General features: G+C 39.8%; 1 protein-coding gene across 1 annotated transcript in view; it reads right to left on the bottom strand.

Moving 5' to 3' along the window:
* The window catches only part of LOC104620354 (latent-transforming growth factor beta-binding protein 1-like), a gene marked incomplete at its 5' end in the record, with an annotated part of 43,777 nt that extends 30,085 nt beyond the window's left edge, over positions 1 to 13,692 (bottom strand). Inside the window, 3 exons of the mRNA XM_010286545.1 lie at positions 3,304 to 3,447; positions 5,718 to 5,843; positions 13,567 to 13,692. Of these exons, the coding sequence (XP_010284847.1) occupies positions 3,304 to 3,447; positions 5,718 to 5,843; positions 13,567 to 13,692 (396 nt within the window). The remainder of the gene's footprint in view (positions 1 to 3,303; positions 3,448 to 5,717; positions 5,844 to 13,566) is intronic.
* Positions 13,693 to 16,424: the final 2,732 nt, after the last annotated feature.

Below are 16,424 nucleotides of genomic sequence, written 5' to 3'. Positions count from 1 at the left end.
CCTGCTGATATGCTTATGTTTACACACATGCTTTTGTTTATGATTCATATTTTAAATCATACCTATTATAATCTCCAAATATGTACTGCCCTTTATAGCTTCTGAATTCAATGCAATAAGAGATATTAGTAATTTATTAGTATCTATTAATAATTTAGATTTATACTAGAACATGCATTTTTTCTTATGTAGAAACAAAACCATGTTAATACGGATTATTACTCAAGCTGCATTCAGCTTGTTATACTTGCTAGAAATTCATCATAAATGGCTTGTTAAAAGAATAAATGAGAAGACTTCAACCCAAACCAGGCTTTTTTTTCACTCTTAGGTACAAAGAATGTAACAGCAAAGTTTCATCTAATACAAAAGGGAATTCTTTCCTCCTTTATCTTTTCTTCCTTTTGAAGCACTTTCTACATTTTGTGAACGACAGGGCAGAGAGAAGGGGAATAAGACAATCAAACCTTGCACAATTACTTTTTTTGTTTTGTTACTGGAACATGACAATATGGGCTAGAATTCCTGATACATACACTGAGAGGATTGTTTCAGGACACAGCTAACAATAGATGAATTTCCACCAAGTAAAATGTAAATAGAAGGAAGTCTCGAGAGTCCTAATGGCAAGTAAAGAAAAGTGTGAACACACCCCATTCCACAACACTAGCAGCCTCTAACCACATGAAAAAAAGTTCCCACATTTGGTTAACATTTGAACAATCTTCACCTATTTCCACTTGATGCGAGGGGGATGAACGTTTCTTTATGCACAAAAATACAAAATGAGAAATAAGCAAAAGCTGAGTAAACGATAATGAACTATAGATATCTGCAACAGGATAATGCAGATTATAGTCTTCCTTTCCAAAAATAGGCATGATGCAAGCTAATGCTGACAGATGATGTCCACAAGCACCGTAGGAGCTCTCAAAGCACCGTGCCTGCCTCGGGTACATGGCTTGTCAAAGCCAGAAGATGTGTGCCTATTCCACTGCTCTTTGCAGAGAGATCGCATGCTATTCCTATATGATCATGCTGCAGCTGGTCTCGGGGGAGGCTGAAGTACTCATCCTTGGGCAAACCAACATAGCTGTTATTTGCTCATCCTGCAGTGACTACATGGTGCTTATGCCACTTACAAATGGGGAGGAAAAGACTGGTTTTGTTCTCTCCTCAGCTGACAGGTGCACAAGGGCCACCCACTGCTTCCCAGAACAAAATAGGAACAAGCAAAGTAAGCAGATGTAGAAGAATGAAGTGTGTATTGTCAGCTCCGGAAATGCCAAATCCAGAGGTACATGGGGCATTGTGACCACTTGGCTGGTCAGTCTCTGAGGTTTTGAGAAACAGAAGCCAACTGATAAGAGAAAAAAAAAAACAACCCAGCAAGGCTGCAGGATGTACAGGAAAGCCAGAATCCTTTTTAAGAAGAACTAACAACAATACTTTCCTCCTTTTACTTTGGAAGAAAAGAGAATAAATAGCGATATCTCTTGTTCCTAGTACTGCCACTTTTCCTTATTCTAGTTCAAAAGCCTGTGGTGTAAAGTACATCTCACGGTCCTAATTTGCATGTCTTCTGGTCTCTATGTGAGCTCTTCCTCCTTGATGACATTTATCAGAGAAGAGACAAAGGTGAAGCACATGGTTTGTTAGGGCCTGATGAAGGCTGGAGGGGAAGGAAGAATGGGTTCTTTCCAAACAGATCACAGTAAAGCTGTGTTCACCGGTGACAACAAAATGGAGTTAGTACTAACAGTAGAGTATTCATCTGTTGACAGCACAAGAAGCCACACTGGGTTCTTCATCCCCTCCCTCCCCAGTAACGTCTGGGTATATTCTTGAATGCTCCCTGGACATGACTTCTTTTTACATGGCCTCAGGTCTTCTGCTAGTTTCTTTAGCTTTGGTTTTGTTTTAACAAGTAGCTGAATTCTCCCAAGTATTACCTCCTCATAGTACCAAAACAAAGATGACTTCGATCACGTTTCCTGCAAATCTTGATTAATATACTTTAAGCATTCTTCCTTCATAAATTCAAGGAAGAATTTTAAATGCTGCTACTTCAGTTATCATCAGTGGGTATTTAAGCTAATCTGCTTCATGGTGGAAAGGTACTGCAGTATTTTTCCTTCCAAACGGGAATGGTGGCAGTACCACTGGGCATTGCTCTGCTGCCTCAGCCATCTTACTTTTCTCCATTCCTCCTTCATAAAACAAGCTCCTGTAAGCCTAAATCTTTCTCACAAGGTTTTGCAAAGGCTTCAGTTTGTCAATCAGCTGTTAATGATATTTCACAGGCAGCTTCTTGAGTGCTGAGTGCTACATTCAGTGACCTAAATACTCGTTGCAATTAGATCACAGCTATTTCAGCCTTCTTTACAAGTCTGAAAGACTGTGAGTGATAGGAGAGAATAGCCACAGCCTTGTAAGCTGTAGAGTCTGCACCCTGGCACTACAGCCAGTTATTCTAAAGCTTTCGGGAAGCTAGATCAGCCTGCAGTGTAAGAACAAAATAAGAAAAAAAACAAGATTTGCATTCTGGAGGAGAAAAACAGCTGTGCAAGTAAATCCCTTCATTTCTTGTGCTCTGTTGCTCCTTATTGTGGGCCTGTTCCTTCCCCCAGACTGGAGCAGCATAGAAATGTGGGGGCAACTTTAAGAGTTCTAAACTAATTTTTAATGACCCTATTTCCAGCAGTATTTGCAACACCCAAAACACCTGATAACAAAAGCTCACAAATCCAGTACAATGGACTACTAGGAAAAAACAGGACAAAAGATGGAGTAAAACAGGCAAGGGCACTCAAACAGGCACTCAAAGAGACTGACAACAACTCAGTGCTTTGTTTTTTTGCCTTCCCAGCTACCTTTTCCAAGGACTTACATTAGTACTAGATAAATGCTAAGAGGTATTGCCCAAGCATACTAGTGGACGTTTGTAAAAAATTCAACAAAAAAGTAAAATCATTCAGGCCATATCACATTTTGTTGCTACAGTACAGCAAACAAGAGATTGTTTACTCTTAACTGCTCTAACTGTTCATTATTACTGCCAAGTCTGTTGGTGTATAAAATTTAGAAGGTGTTTCTGCTATATTTTCACTGCTAATGATTCACTGATAACATATTCCATCCAAGAAACGCCTCTTCTCATGCACGCACTTTCAAGGAGACAAAGTTTTAAAGTTTTCTTTTGTAGTTAAAGCAACACCAACATTTAAACCAACTGTACCTTTCAGTTGGTTACATATGCAGTGGAAATCATGCCAAGCGTGCAAAAATCTGCTGGCATTTTACCTGGTGAGGTACGGAAGCGACACTGTCCAGTCATCGGATCATATTCCTGGTTTTCATCAGAGCACAGGCACAGGAAAGAACCGTCGACATTTTCGCAGAGGGCTTCACCACATACTCCGCTCAGCATTTCACATTCATTCACATCTGGGGAAAAAATCCAAAACATAAATCAATTCAGACCCATTACTGACAGTTTGTTCTTTTATCTGTTGTATCTGTGCCAATATTGTCTGCCAGATTACAGATGTGATCTCGGGGGAAGGATTAAAAACTCACTAATACCTAAGTGGATTCATAAACTAGTAGTCAGTCCTTTGAAACAAAGGCCCCTGAAAGCCACAGTACACTTTATAGACTACTGGTGCTGATTAGGTGCTACTTGTAGATCAGAACACTGGCTCTCCTTTTTTTCAGTTTTTTGGGTTTCTTTTTCATTTTTAAATACTTGCTTTTCTTTGTACCCTTTTCTTGGGATTTAAGATTCAGACTCATGTCATTTGTTTTCTTAACTTAATTATCAAACTTCCACTGACTTTAAGGAGCAAAATGAGTAGGTTTTGGTGAGATTCAGACTGCACTGTGAAAAGAGAATTCCCTTCGCTCCTCAGAATCCCATTTTCCTCATGAACATCCACTGAACAGTGAGATCCCCAGCTCCACTGCCACCACAGGCCTCTTGTACGCACAGCCTCACAGGCTGCTCTGGAACCCACAAGGGTTATGCCCAGGTCACCCAGGGAGACCCTGTCAAACACTGCAAATATCCATTCCCCAAAACCCCACATATTTTTAACTTGGATTCCATATACCTAACTCGTCTCCCCTGAAATGCTTTTTTGATTGATGGGAGGGTTGTCTGCTCTTTAAACAAGGATTATCAAATACTGTTGGGATCACTTAAGTTTAGTCTCTTTTCAGTTGCTAAAGTTTATGTTTGAAAATCTGCTTACTAATGACAGAATCTGAAAATCGTAATTTTCACATAATTATCAAAATTCAGAAATATCTATAATTGAGTGTGGTCTAAAGTATAACTTGTGAGGCAATGGTTTATCCTTTTTACCTCTTACCCAGCAAGAATGAATATCTAATCATATGACTGAATGTTGATTTTTGTGTATTTTTATATAAATACGCATTTAAACTTATCGTTTGCTCAGCACTTTTAAAATGTACTTAGGTTTTTCTTTATGTTTTTACTGTATTCCTGTAATAAGGATTAAATCTTCTTTGGGGAACATTGCCTGGCCAGGAACTAAAGAGACTTACCTTTTCCTAAAACTGTTTTGGTAGATAATTGGCATCAAAATTTATATGTTGGGTTTTTTAAAAATTTTATATTATATAGTGTATACAAGAAAAAAACCCTAAGACTTTATTTTGTGGTGCAGAATCACTACACTGGCAACTCAAAATTAAATTTAGTTTCACACCAGCTTTTGCTTGCCTTTTTTTCCCCTTTCTTTGCTTCATTTGTTTTCATCTGTGAAAAGTCAATGTATGCAAAAATTTGCATTGGTGTCTTGCAAACTAAGTGCCAAATAACATAAAGAATTTTGTAATAAAACTGTTTAATATATTAGAAAACACATAGAAACACTTCTGTAAAACTTAACTCCTCCTCTCTGTTTGGTATTCCGTTTAGGTCTCTGTTCCTGGTAAATGTGTTTCATCCTGAGTCTAGCGTGAAGAAATTGCTTAATGAGTACCTTTCCTTGATCTGGTATTAATTTTATAATAGAAACTTGTGCTGCCTCAGCTGGTTCTGAAGTCCAACCATCACTATTAGCAACAGATCTGGGAACCTATTACACACAAGAGAAGTGTGCAGTATTTAACATTTACAAAAATCCCACATCTTTTCATGGGGATAGGTGTCTTCCCTGGAGCTTGAAGCCAATGTTAAAATCTGTTCAAATACGATGGGCCTAGGGAGGTATGTGCCACCTAATTCAGAGTGGCCGTACCACATGCCAGACGTTATTTCCTGTAGGGGGTAGTGCAGAGTTCTGGTTATTCAGCTAAGAAACTAAACAGATGTTGCATTTAAATAGGCTAAAGTATTAAATTCAATCGATTATGATTTATATTTGTGAGTGGTCCTGATGTGCAGAAATAGTGGGATTGCTTTTTTTTAAAAAAGAGATAAAATGAGTGGCTCAGCTTACCTGCTGTTGGTTTCCATTCAATCCTAATAGCAGGTTCTCATTAAACAGATACACAGCTAAGTTTCCATCTGGCACAAAGTTCAGTGAGTAAAGCACAGCTCAACCTTATTTTACTAGTAAGTGGTACAACCGTAACAAAAAATGACAGAGAACAAAAATGTTCTTGTGAAGAAAGGCATTTTGCTTGTATGCTGCTTTTTGCTCACTAGAACCTTGCAGGAATGACTCTTGCACCTAAGAACTCACCCGTACACCCCTGCCCATCCTGTGGGTCCTGATATCCTTGGTAACAGAGGCAGCGGTAGGAGCCATCCATATTTTCACAGAACCCGTGACTGCCACATATTGTGCCGTTTGCACATTCATCAACATCTGCAAGGAAGAATTTTAACATCAGACAGGCAAAAGCAGACATTTATGAAGAGTGCAGAAGAACAACAGACGGGCCATTTTTGCAAGCAGATGTGGCGATGTCCCTCTATACACTGGGGAGGAAAACACAAAGGACAAGACAAAAATTTAATGTAAGCGCACGTACAATTCAAGAAATTGTTTCAGTGTTAACTTCACAGGAAATATCTTAGTCAGACAAAGGTTTTGGTCAACTCCCATCTGTTTCATCAAATTTGCCAATCACGGCATGATGCTACACACCACAGAGTAAGACATAGTTTAAATATGACCATCTCTCTTACTGACTTACAGATTCTACCAGTGTAGCATTATACAGTCAACAACACGTTGAAACTGAACCGACTGTGCCTACAAGAAGAGTTGAAGGGCATGGCTGCATCCATTGTGCAGAAGTGCTGCACAGATCTCATTCTGGCTCTCAGCACAGAAGAGAGTTTCATGGTGTAGGTGTAAGTGGTAAGTATCTGTGGACGGAGCCTTCTGGCTTTAATCCTGTAAATTTACACATGTGAATAATCTTACTCAGGTAGGCAAAGTAATTACAATGCCTGCAGGCTTTCTGTACTGGCCCTTTCATTTGTAGTTCCCGTTTGTGGTTTGCTGGACTTACAAGTGAGAATCACTTGTATGAGTAAGTCTGTTCTTTACTCAGCTGCCCATCAGCCTATACCGAAGCAGAGCTGCTTGTGGCAGGCCGTGGTTTATTTTTGTAAGTGTATTACAAGTGCTAGGAACATGTTATTTTTATCTTGACTCAAAGTAAGACCTAAACCCAAGGCCCTGACCATCTGTGGTCATTAAAGATGTCACGGTGTGTTTTTCAGGAGGAGGAACATTAACTGAAACTGGGAACCTGCCAGGATACTAGGATTAGTACCTTCTGCCTTCTAAATTCCTCTGCAGTTTGAAGCAAAGAGATTATTGCTGTATTTCTTTCCTAGAAACCATTATGACTGTTAAGTAAGGTTGCTGTCCACTTGGAATTACCTTCTGCACTGTGCCTCGGGGTAATTACATTTTAAATGGTGAATAAAGTGATTTACTTTTGATTTATCTGGGTACTAGCTATCATTAATTCTGCACATTAGAGTAGACCTTCATGTGATGGAGCCGGCCATGATCCTACCTCCAGTGAAGGCCTTAGGCACTCGCTGAACTAAAGAGCTGGTGGGACTGAATCCTGCATTGCCACAGGCAAAGGGCTGCTTTGACCATGTGAGCAGCACTGCTCTTTGGTGTCAAGCGTAGTCCTGTCTACGCCTCCAGCTCTTCAGAGCTTTGTCAAACAAAGGCCTAGAAAGCATCCCCTTCTCCTGACAGTGCTCACCGAGCAAGGACATTGTTACTTTTAAATTATGTCTTATGCTCAGCTGAAAGGGAATTCGTCTTCGAACCACGTGGTCGCAGCTCCCCAAGCTCCCCCAGATCTGAGCAGCACGTCATTACTGCCCACGCAGGTTACCCAGTGTGCTGCCCCCTTGCCCCCCAAGTGCTCAAATTCACCCACACATGCTCCTGTCTGTCTCAGGGAGAGGCTTTTTTGGGGTCTTGAAAACCAGCTTTTCCTATGTTCTGTGGTTGGGGTTTGAACAGGTGTAGAATCGCATATAGATTTGTAAGGCCAGAAGAGACTATCTACAATCTCTTAAATAGGTTAGAAAACTGTCTCTGGCAATTTCGGTACCAATGGAGTAAATTGTGGAATTTTAACATCTTTTTCAGAAAAGCATCTAATTTCACGTTAGGATGTTTAAGTGATGGAAAACTCACCTCTTCTCCTACTGAACTGATCCACTGGTTAACAACCTTCAGCTAAAATACAAAGTTCATGCAAAAATTTTATGTACTACATGCACCAAAATCTAGGAGACATATATGAGTATAACTTATAATTATAAAAAAGTACTTGAAGATGGAACTGACAGAATAATTTATTTGGTTTGTTGGTTTTGTCAATCAAGGTTTTAATGGTCTTTGTATCTTGATTTATTAAACAAAGGAAAATATTGAAGGAATTTATGTTAGAAAGGGTTATTTGGCAAATAATACAATAGCTAGCATGCTTATTCTCAAGGAACTGAATATGAAAATTTGGGTGGTTTCTGCATGCTGAACTTACTGAAACCTACCACAAACGCTTCCTAATAGAATTAATTCAGCAACAGGAATAAGCAACATATCTGTATTAATGGCACTGTCAAAGGTGAAAGGTCAAGTATTTCCTTTTCCAGTCACAATCATGACATAATTATAAAAAGATGCATATGGAGTTTCTGGGAGGAAGAAGATACAAATTATTTACAGTTGTGTTTTTCTGGTCCCTCCTTCTTGCTGCTGTGCATTATATCTGCATAACGTATTTTATTTTAATATTTAGTTTCATATGATTGTCAAGAGTTTCACCTATCTGGTCAAAAAATCTGAATACTCCTTCTCTTATTCAGAAAACCCTGATAACAAAAGGTATTAAAAATGAGTAAACAATGGTGGATTGAGAGCCAGGAATTTAAGACAACAGACAGTAATGCAGTGTTTGTATTTTCAGTGGCCAGCTATAGTTTAATAACAAAAGTTCCTGAGCCACAGGACAGTTACTGTGTTAAAAGCCTAGACAGAAGAAGTGACAACTGGGGATTTTAGAATTACCTAAATTACAGTATTTCTCTTACTTGATAGCTAAACGTTAAAGGAAATAGATAGGGGAATAGATCACACAGCTGGTTCTCCAAAGGCAAACTAAGGTCATTGACTAAAAAGCGGCAGAAGCAAAAGTTGTGATTGTAGCAAGTGTCCTAATTTAGTATATAATATAGCCACAGAAGACGGTTTTGTTTTTAAAAAGTACACAGTTCGAACATGACTGGATCTTTCAGTGTGTGGGAAATTACAGAGAAGGTCCAAGCACCAAATATTTTTCCTTGTCTAGACAGCTCACTCAAAGGACTCCTGTTTTATAGCCGGAAAGGGCATTTGTTTCTTTAATCCCCCTGTAAAGCACAAGGCTTGTAATCGGTGATTCTCTTGCTATATGGAGACAAAGCAAAGGGAAAACTAAGTATGAAACTAATACATCCTATGTCTACGCAGTGACTAAAGCAGTTCTCTGTAATTACGACCTGTTTTAGAATCTATGACTCAGTGCTGCCTGCTTTAATCAAAACTCCTTTGATCTAACATCATCAGGATCTAAAGAAAGGCAAAACACATGTGCGCTCAAGCGCTCTCCTATTCAGCTCAACACCATGTTCCTGTTTTCTGCCAACCTGAACACGATGAAGGCATGCTTAATCTCAGGCGGGACAGCTGAATCTCACTGAAAGCTACTTCCATGGCAAAGTGTCTGGAAGAGGAACTGTTTCCTACAACACTTCTGGACAGTGCTTAGGAGAACAGAGCTGTGATTCTGAGACTTCCAGGGCTGCCCGTAACACTCATACATAAAAATCACTGTCATGAGAGAATTAGAAAAATTAATATTTGAATGAAGACTTTGGCCATCTAGAGGCAATAATGCTGGATGGTCATTCCAACGTTGCGAAGATGCGGGTAAGAAAGAGATTCTTGTTTTTCCCTTTGTGTTCATACTTCTCTAGCCAGCATCCAGATAAGACATAGTTGATGCCCTAAAGCACCTCTATCAGCCAAGGTGAGAAGGCTGGTGAAGTCTGTGGTTATTCCTTGTGAAACAAGGAGGTAGCTCACAGGGGCACACTCTGCCGATGCATACTCGAATCCATGTTTGGCAGAATCCTGGGCTTTCTCACTTCAGTATTTAACCAGAGATTTGGTGAAGCTGTCTACTGCATAAAATTTACTCCATGTAATAGATAATACTGTGCCCCAAAAGAAGTCCTAGATTTACCATACCCTCTTCCTAAAGTTGCCTTGTCTTCCCTACATGGGCAGAATTATGGTTGTGATGTGCAGTAAGAGCAAACATCTACTCTCTTAAAATGCCTCTGGTGGCAGAGGCAACAGTTGTGCATGGTTGACAGCTCTGCTCTTTGTTTCCCTGATTTTCAGACTTCTTAGGTATGCAGTCACCTTAAATGACGGACAATCTAGCATCTTTGCATACAGATTTATAAATTATTCTTTGATCACAGAACGATCTGTGGATGCTCTGTGCATCAGGAGCAACAGGGTACAAGATGGTAAGTGAGGGTAAAGGAAGGAGGAGAGGTCAGAGAGCTCTGGTGGGACGTGTCAGTTTTTTTGGTGTGCCTGTTGATGGCAGGCAGTGAAGCTCTGGGCTTGGAGCAGAGAAGGAAAAGCGAAGAAGCCACTGAGAGACACAGGGGACTGGACACGGAGACGGAAGAGGCACTTGGGGCAGGGTACTGACTTAAGCATCAGAGAACCTCTAACTTGAGTTTTTGCCAGCAACTGACTCGCAGCTAACTGGGTAAAACACTGCCTTTACAGGATCCCCAGAGAGCCTGCAGGGAGCTAGGGAGCACTCTGAGAGCCCCCTGTTCTGAGAGCCTGGCACAGCCAAACTGCTGAGCTGGGGGCTAGCCGGCAGTGGAATGTCACCCTGTACAACAAAAGTTTGTCTACACCTTGGAAGACGACACAGGCTCCACAGCTGTTCAATTTACTTTGGCCAATGGCCATAAAAACTCCATACCAGCACTGAACCACATGGGGTTCTTAAATGTTTTATGTTGTTGTTGTTTCTGACTTTTCAAAAAAACGAGTCAAACGCGTACAAAAACAGTCTGGGGATATGGAAAGTCTGCTCCCCAGGTACAGAGAGACGTCTGAATCCAGCAAAATTTCCTCAGGTTCTTTCTCTGATGATATAAACAGTTATTCTCAGTCACTTAACTAGAAGTAAATTCACAGAGGCACCTACTATAATGAACAGTAGCTCCTGCGTCTGGAAGCCGCATCCTTTCTCAGCACCTGGAATGTCACACGTTCCTTTTGCTTCTGATCCTTTTGTTTCGTCTTGCCTTTTTGCATGAAGCTGACACCACTACAAATATTAACGCTGACACCATCAGTGCTCCCTTTGAATGAGTTTTTTCAACTCTAGAATTGTTTTATTAAAATGACAGAATGGAGAAACTAATCATGGTAGAAAAAGAGTGCTGCTGCTTCAGAAGACTAGAAGTACCCTTGCTTCGCCAAGCTATTAAAATACTTTTCCAAGCACTGAATATAAAGTCTGATCTGTATTCCATACACACCACCAATTACTTGTGAAGCACGCTCAACTGGTTTTGTACTTCTTGTTTTATTCTTCATCAAAAAGTTCCAAAACTACTCACAATTCTGGAAATAAGATCTTGTGACTTCATCCTCTTCTGTTTAGTAAAAGTTTGGCTTTTTTGTTCTAATGGAGAATAACTTTGTACTACTTCATCATATGTGACAGTAACCCTTCTCTGGGAACTGTGCTACTGTATTAACTGTCAGAGATCCAGACAGAGGGGTCATTGTTTCTGATATATCCCCTAAAATTAGATGCCACCAACTTTTTTTTTTCCCCCCAAGTTGTCTTTCTATTCAGTTCTGCCTTTTTTAATTTCTGAGAGTTTGATTTCACAAGGTTAATAAGTGTTCTAACTTTGGTTTGGAAAAAAGTGTTTGATTTCTATTAAGAGCAGGCTGCATTCTTCTCTGACCACTTTTTTTTTTAGCTATGCTCAACAGTGAGGCAAAACACCTGCCACTACTTTTCTTGCAGAGAAATCAAAGATATTTAACCATATCCTTCCTAAGCACCGGGTGAAATGTATACACGCTGCCAAGAGAGTCCACGAACATGCTTTGGAATTATCCCCATTACTTGAAATCACAAAATATTGCCTTGTCCATCAATCACTGGAGTTATTCAGATTTGCTCTCTCTAGCATATTGACCAGGCTCTTGTCTCAGCAGTAAGAGAATGTTTCTTTCAACTTATGCCCCGATTACAAAATAAAGTAAATGTTTAGAGAGGAAAAAGCACCAAAAATACTGAAGGATTTAAGTTAATAATAATTAAAACACAAATAGTGTGTTTGATGTCATGCTATATCTAAACATACAGCACTTATTCCCTCACATCAGTGTTTCTTGCCAATAGTGTATTTCATTTCATTAGGTACCATATTACTAACTATGTGGCAGGTCATATGCCCGCTCACATCAGAACACTGTAATGCTGTTTTTCCTCTGGAAAAAGTAGAGGGACTAAATGCAACAGTCAAGACAGAAGTTGCAACACATCTCCCCCACTGAGCGGAGAACCTTTTCACTATCCCCAAGTGAACTACGGGAAGAGCTGGCCCATGAAAATCAATCGCACAGGGATTTACTGGCCTGTACTCCGGGATAGAGAACAGCTTGCTTCTGTCTTGGATGCTTGAGACCCACTACCTGAAGGTTTTAACACCGAGCTATCATCTGCTCAGCGCTTCTCCTCCGCATGCACCCTGCCAAACTACTACCATATAATTTTTTTCTCTTCTGAACTTTTCCCACAAGGCTTCTTGTCTTGAACAGTCCTCTCATCCACAAGAACAGCCGTTCTTCATCCAGTTAGGGGAATTTTTTTTTCTGTCAGCATCACTGACTATGCAAAGCCACTTAACTTCTTGGTATCACAGAGCTCAAGGCTCCTGTTTTAAATTCAGTGCAGGAGAGCAGCACCACTAGCAAGTGATGCGTACCACATTAGCAACAGGATATATTCTCATGCTATAACCAAATAAAAACCCTAGTTACACCTAAATTCTAGGCTCCTGGTTGATGTTTCTCACCGGTGTTATTACTGGAGCAGCTTTTAGAACCTTACATGAAAAATACCTGTGTAAGTATACCTGCATACACGTACAAAGAATAAGCTGGCTTTTACACTGTAAAGATCTAATTACTGCTATTTACTCCATTTCTGACATTTCAGAATGCCTGAGGTTCCATCACAGATCGCATATTACTAAAATTTCTCACTGGAGTTACTTCTGTTGTACGGATGCTTCATCTGCGTCTTTAAAAAAAACCAAAACAAACTCTCGACAAGCAAGGTTCTGTTGTCTTACCCACAGCAATGAGAATGTTCGGGTAGCTCAGGTTTGCTGCTAATGCACTTAAGAAGCTTTAAATTAAATTATCCTAAATATTTATGGTGGGAAGGTCTTACACACTGAAAATTATCAGAAGCCAGAGTTCCAAACTCACTTTACATGCATTTTATATATGTTTACTCCCCCCACCCTTGCTAAAGACAGAAATAATTTCCCATCTATGAATAGATTTTCATGTTATTACAGATGTCCACTGGTTTCATGTATCTCAACATACAAATATCATTCCCTCCTTTGCCATTGTTTGTCATAGTTAGGTCAGTACTCCTCCTTTTTCACTAATTTCTTTTGGTCAGAAACTATAATGCAACGTTAAGATAGCAAAATTATTAAAAATCAAGAAATTTAAAACACAGCTTTTAACAAACATCAACTCCATTATTGTTGCTGATTTTGTACATTTCCTATTATACTACTTATGATTCAAAAGGCAACGCAGCACCCTGTGCATTTATGGGGAAAAAAACGAGCAAAGGGCCCTTAGGTGGCCCATTGCTGAGTTAACAGTGGTTTATCTAATTGGGTTTTAGACCCAAAACGACTACTTTTCTCACCCAACCAATAACAGCAAATCCATGGGAATGTGTTACTGTGACTTGTCTCACCTTCGCATGTTCGGCCATCCGCAGACACAGAAAAGCCCCGCTCACATATGCACTGGTAGGAACCACCTGTGTTTAGACACTCCCCGTGAGGTGAACAGAGGTCAGATCTCTCACATTCATTGATATCTGAAAACACAGAGACGTTAACAGCTTTGTAAATCATTATACCCTTAATGCTAAGCCTGCGTTTAATTAGTCTTAAAAGCAGCTTTTATTTCCACCAGCTATGTAAATAACAACGTAAACGGGGCTCATTTTCCAGAGTAACCAAATCTTCTGGGATCATTCTTAAACTCTGTATAGGCATCAGTGTGTTCTGCTGCATCATACTCTCACTGCATCACTCTCTGCAATGAGGATGAGCAGATGAGAGTGATTTGTGAGATATCAGTATAAGTTCCACACTAGCCAACATTTCTTCTGCGTTAGGGGAATTCTCAGACAGCTCCATCTCACTGCTTTTTGATTGCTGCACGCTGGTCAACTTGTGCATCTGGCTCCATGTGTTACCAGCAGGTCTGGAGTTGCATCTTTCCCAGTAGGCTGATTTCATACATTTTAAAGCCAAATGTTCTTTTTTGCTGATGGATAATGGGAATGGTCCCAAAAAGTTGCTATATAAGAGTCTGTCATCATTGCTTTTTTTTTTTTTGGTTAAACTTAGAAAGCGTTTTTCAAACACTGCTTTTCAAACCTGTGAATCTGAAAAACAAGCATTTCTTTCTGATTGATGTCTCATCTTAAGTTCTGATGGCAGTTTTTGTTGTCAAGGACTGCATTAATTCATTAAGGAGGTACCACTTTCACATGAATTACCATTTTACCATTCACATTGTAATTGCACTTTTGTATTTTGCTTTTCAAAAACCTATTAAAAAGTTTTCAGTACCATGCTGAGATCAAACACAAATTTACAAACAAAACTTACACAAAATGTGGCTCATTCATCCATCATCGCAGATACTAGAATTTCTTATTCTCAACTGTGTCTTCTGTTGCTTAGATTTTGGCTGTTGTTATAGCCATACAAAATGCATCAAATTAGACAGTAATGTTGATAGACTAGAGAAATTATGATTCCAATATCATATCAAGACCCATGACACAGAATTTTCTTTTGATACAGACTGCTTTTGTCCTGTGTGTAAATCTTCTAGGCCAGTGCCCTGAAGTCACGGCACATACGGGGAAAGAACAGAGGCAGCTCGAGGAAGGGTAGTATCTGCATGAGGTGCACAGGGAAAAGTCAGCGCGCTGCACTTCACACAACACCTACGTGTATAAAGTTTTCCCTGAATTCACAGTACACGCAGACCAATGACATACTTCCTGAAGCTCTCTAAAAGTCGGGTGAGGTGGAGATCAGCAATGATGCAGACAGTACGGTACCTTCTCAGGACCCACACTGTTCTCAAGGCTAAGCTGTCAGTTCCTTAAAAGTGCCAGAAAAAATACTGGAAACCAAACCAGCTGATTACGCAAGGTAGAATGATGTATTAAAAGACAGGAAAACAAAATTAACAATGTTATGGAAATAGAGTATAATTCATCTGAAAGAGCAAACTGCACACTTTCTAATCTTTTGGACTCTTTTCAACTTTGCTCCTTACCAAAACGCATGTTCCTAATTTCTAGTCTAGTCCAGATTCAGCTTGCAGACACCGCATTCTGTGATAAGAGTTGCCAGTTTAATTCAATGGCTCTCTACTTTCAATTACGGTTTCCTTTGAAGGTAATAAGGCTATGATCAAGTCACCTCTCATTTTTTTTTTTCTTCAAAAAAACAAACAGTTTAAAAGCATCAATCCTTCTTCCCCCAGGCCATCAGCTTTATTGGGTTCATCTCTGATTCCTCAGCTGATCAGCATCCATTTTGAATTGTGGGCACCAGGACATCAGTGTACAACAATGTGGCAAGAGCAGTTGTATCAGTGCAAAACAGAGGTAAACAGACCTTGCTTACTCCGGCTGGATATTCTGATTTTTCAGTTTTCAGGGGAGTGCATTAGTCCTACTGGCCACAGGGTTGCACTGGAAGCTCGTGTTCAGCTGACTGTCTCTGACCCCCTAAATCCTTCTCAGTGACTGTGTCCCAGAAGGAAGCCCACTACCCTACAAGCGTGACTGAGATTCCTTCTTCAGTATAGAACTGGGTATATTGAAATGCATACTGTTTGCCCATACACTGTATACCATGTGATCAGATCACTCTGCGCTCGTGGTCTATTATCTGGATCTTTTACCATGCCCCTAATCTCTCCAGGTAAATTCTCTCAAAAATTTTATGTGTTTTTTTTGTTATTACAGAACTCCGATAGAACTAACTTTCAGTCATTTAAAAATGCTTCAGTTTAGCTGCTGCTTAAAATATTTTGAAGACGCTGCTGAAATGTAAAGAAGTCACCATTTATGATGCCATTTATTAGCCAAATATGGCTAGTTTTGTCCAGTACAAACTATAGGACAAGAAAATATACTGAAGATTTCCACCTTTGACAAATAAAAATACTACTGTTGCATCCTGTAACAGGTTAGCAACAAGTAGTCAACATAGTAAAAAAAGTCTAACCATACTTAATTCTGCTAGCCAAAGACCTCCCTTTATGTTCTTTCGCTGTGTCCAGTTCTTTGCTATTCTAACTTGTCAGTATTCATTGTATCAACTCCTCCTTTCTTCCATTTGTTTTGATACTGATCCGGCTATTTCTCAAGCAGTTTCTGTCCCCTCTACAGCAAGTTGTTATTTTTCAGTGTTGGTGGTCTTCTTTCTCAAGTGTGGAGCTCTTACCTGAAATTATTTCCAATTTTCATTCACATTTTTCTGTTAAAAATACTGTCTATACTGTCAGTCCCTTAGT

This window comes from Phaethon lepturus, unplaced genomic scaffold (genome assembly GCF_000687285.1).
Source record: "Phaethon lepturus isolate BGI_N335 unplaced genomic scaffold, ASM68728v1 scaffold34144, whole genome shotgun sequence".
NCBI classification, from domain to species: Eukaryota; Metazoa; Chordata; class Aves; order Phaethontiformes; family Phaethontidae; genus Phaethon; species Phaethon lepturus.
Note: the sequence above shows the minus strand (reverse complement) of the source record. Positions and strands in the feature narration are given on the sequence as shown.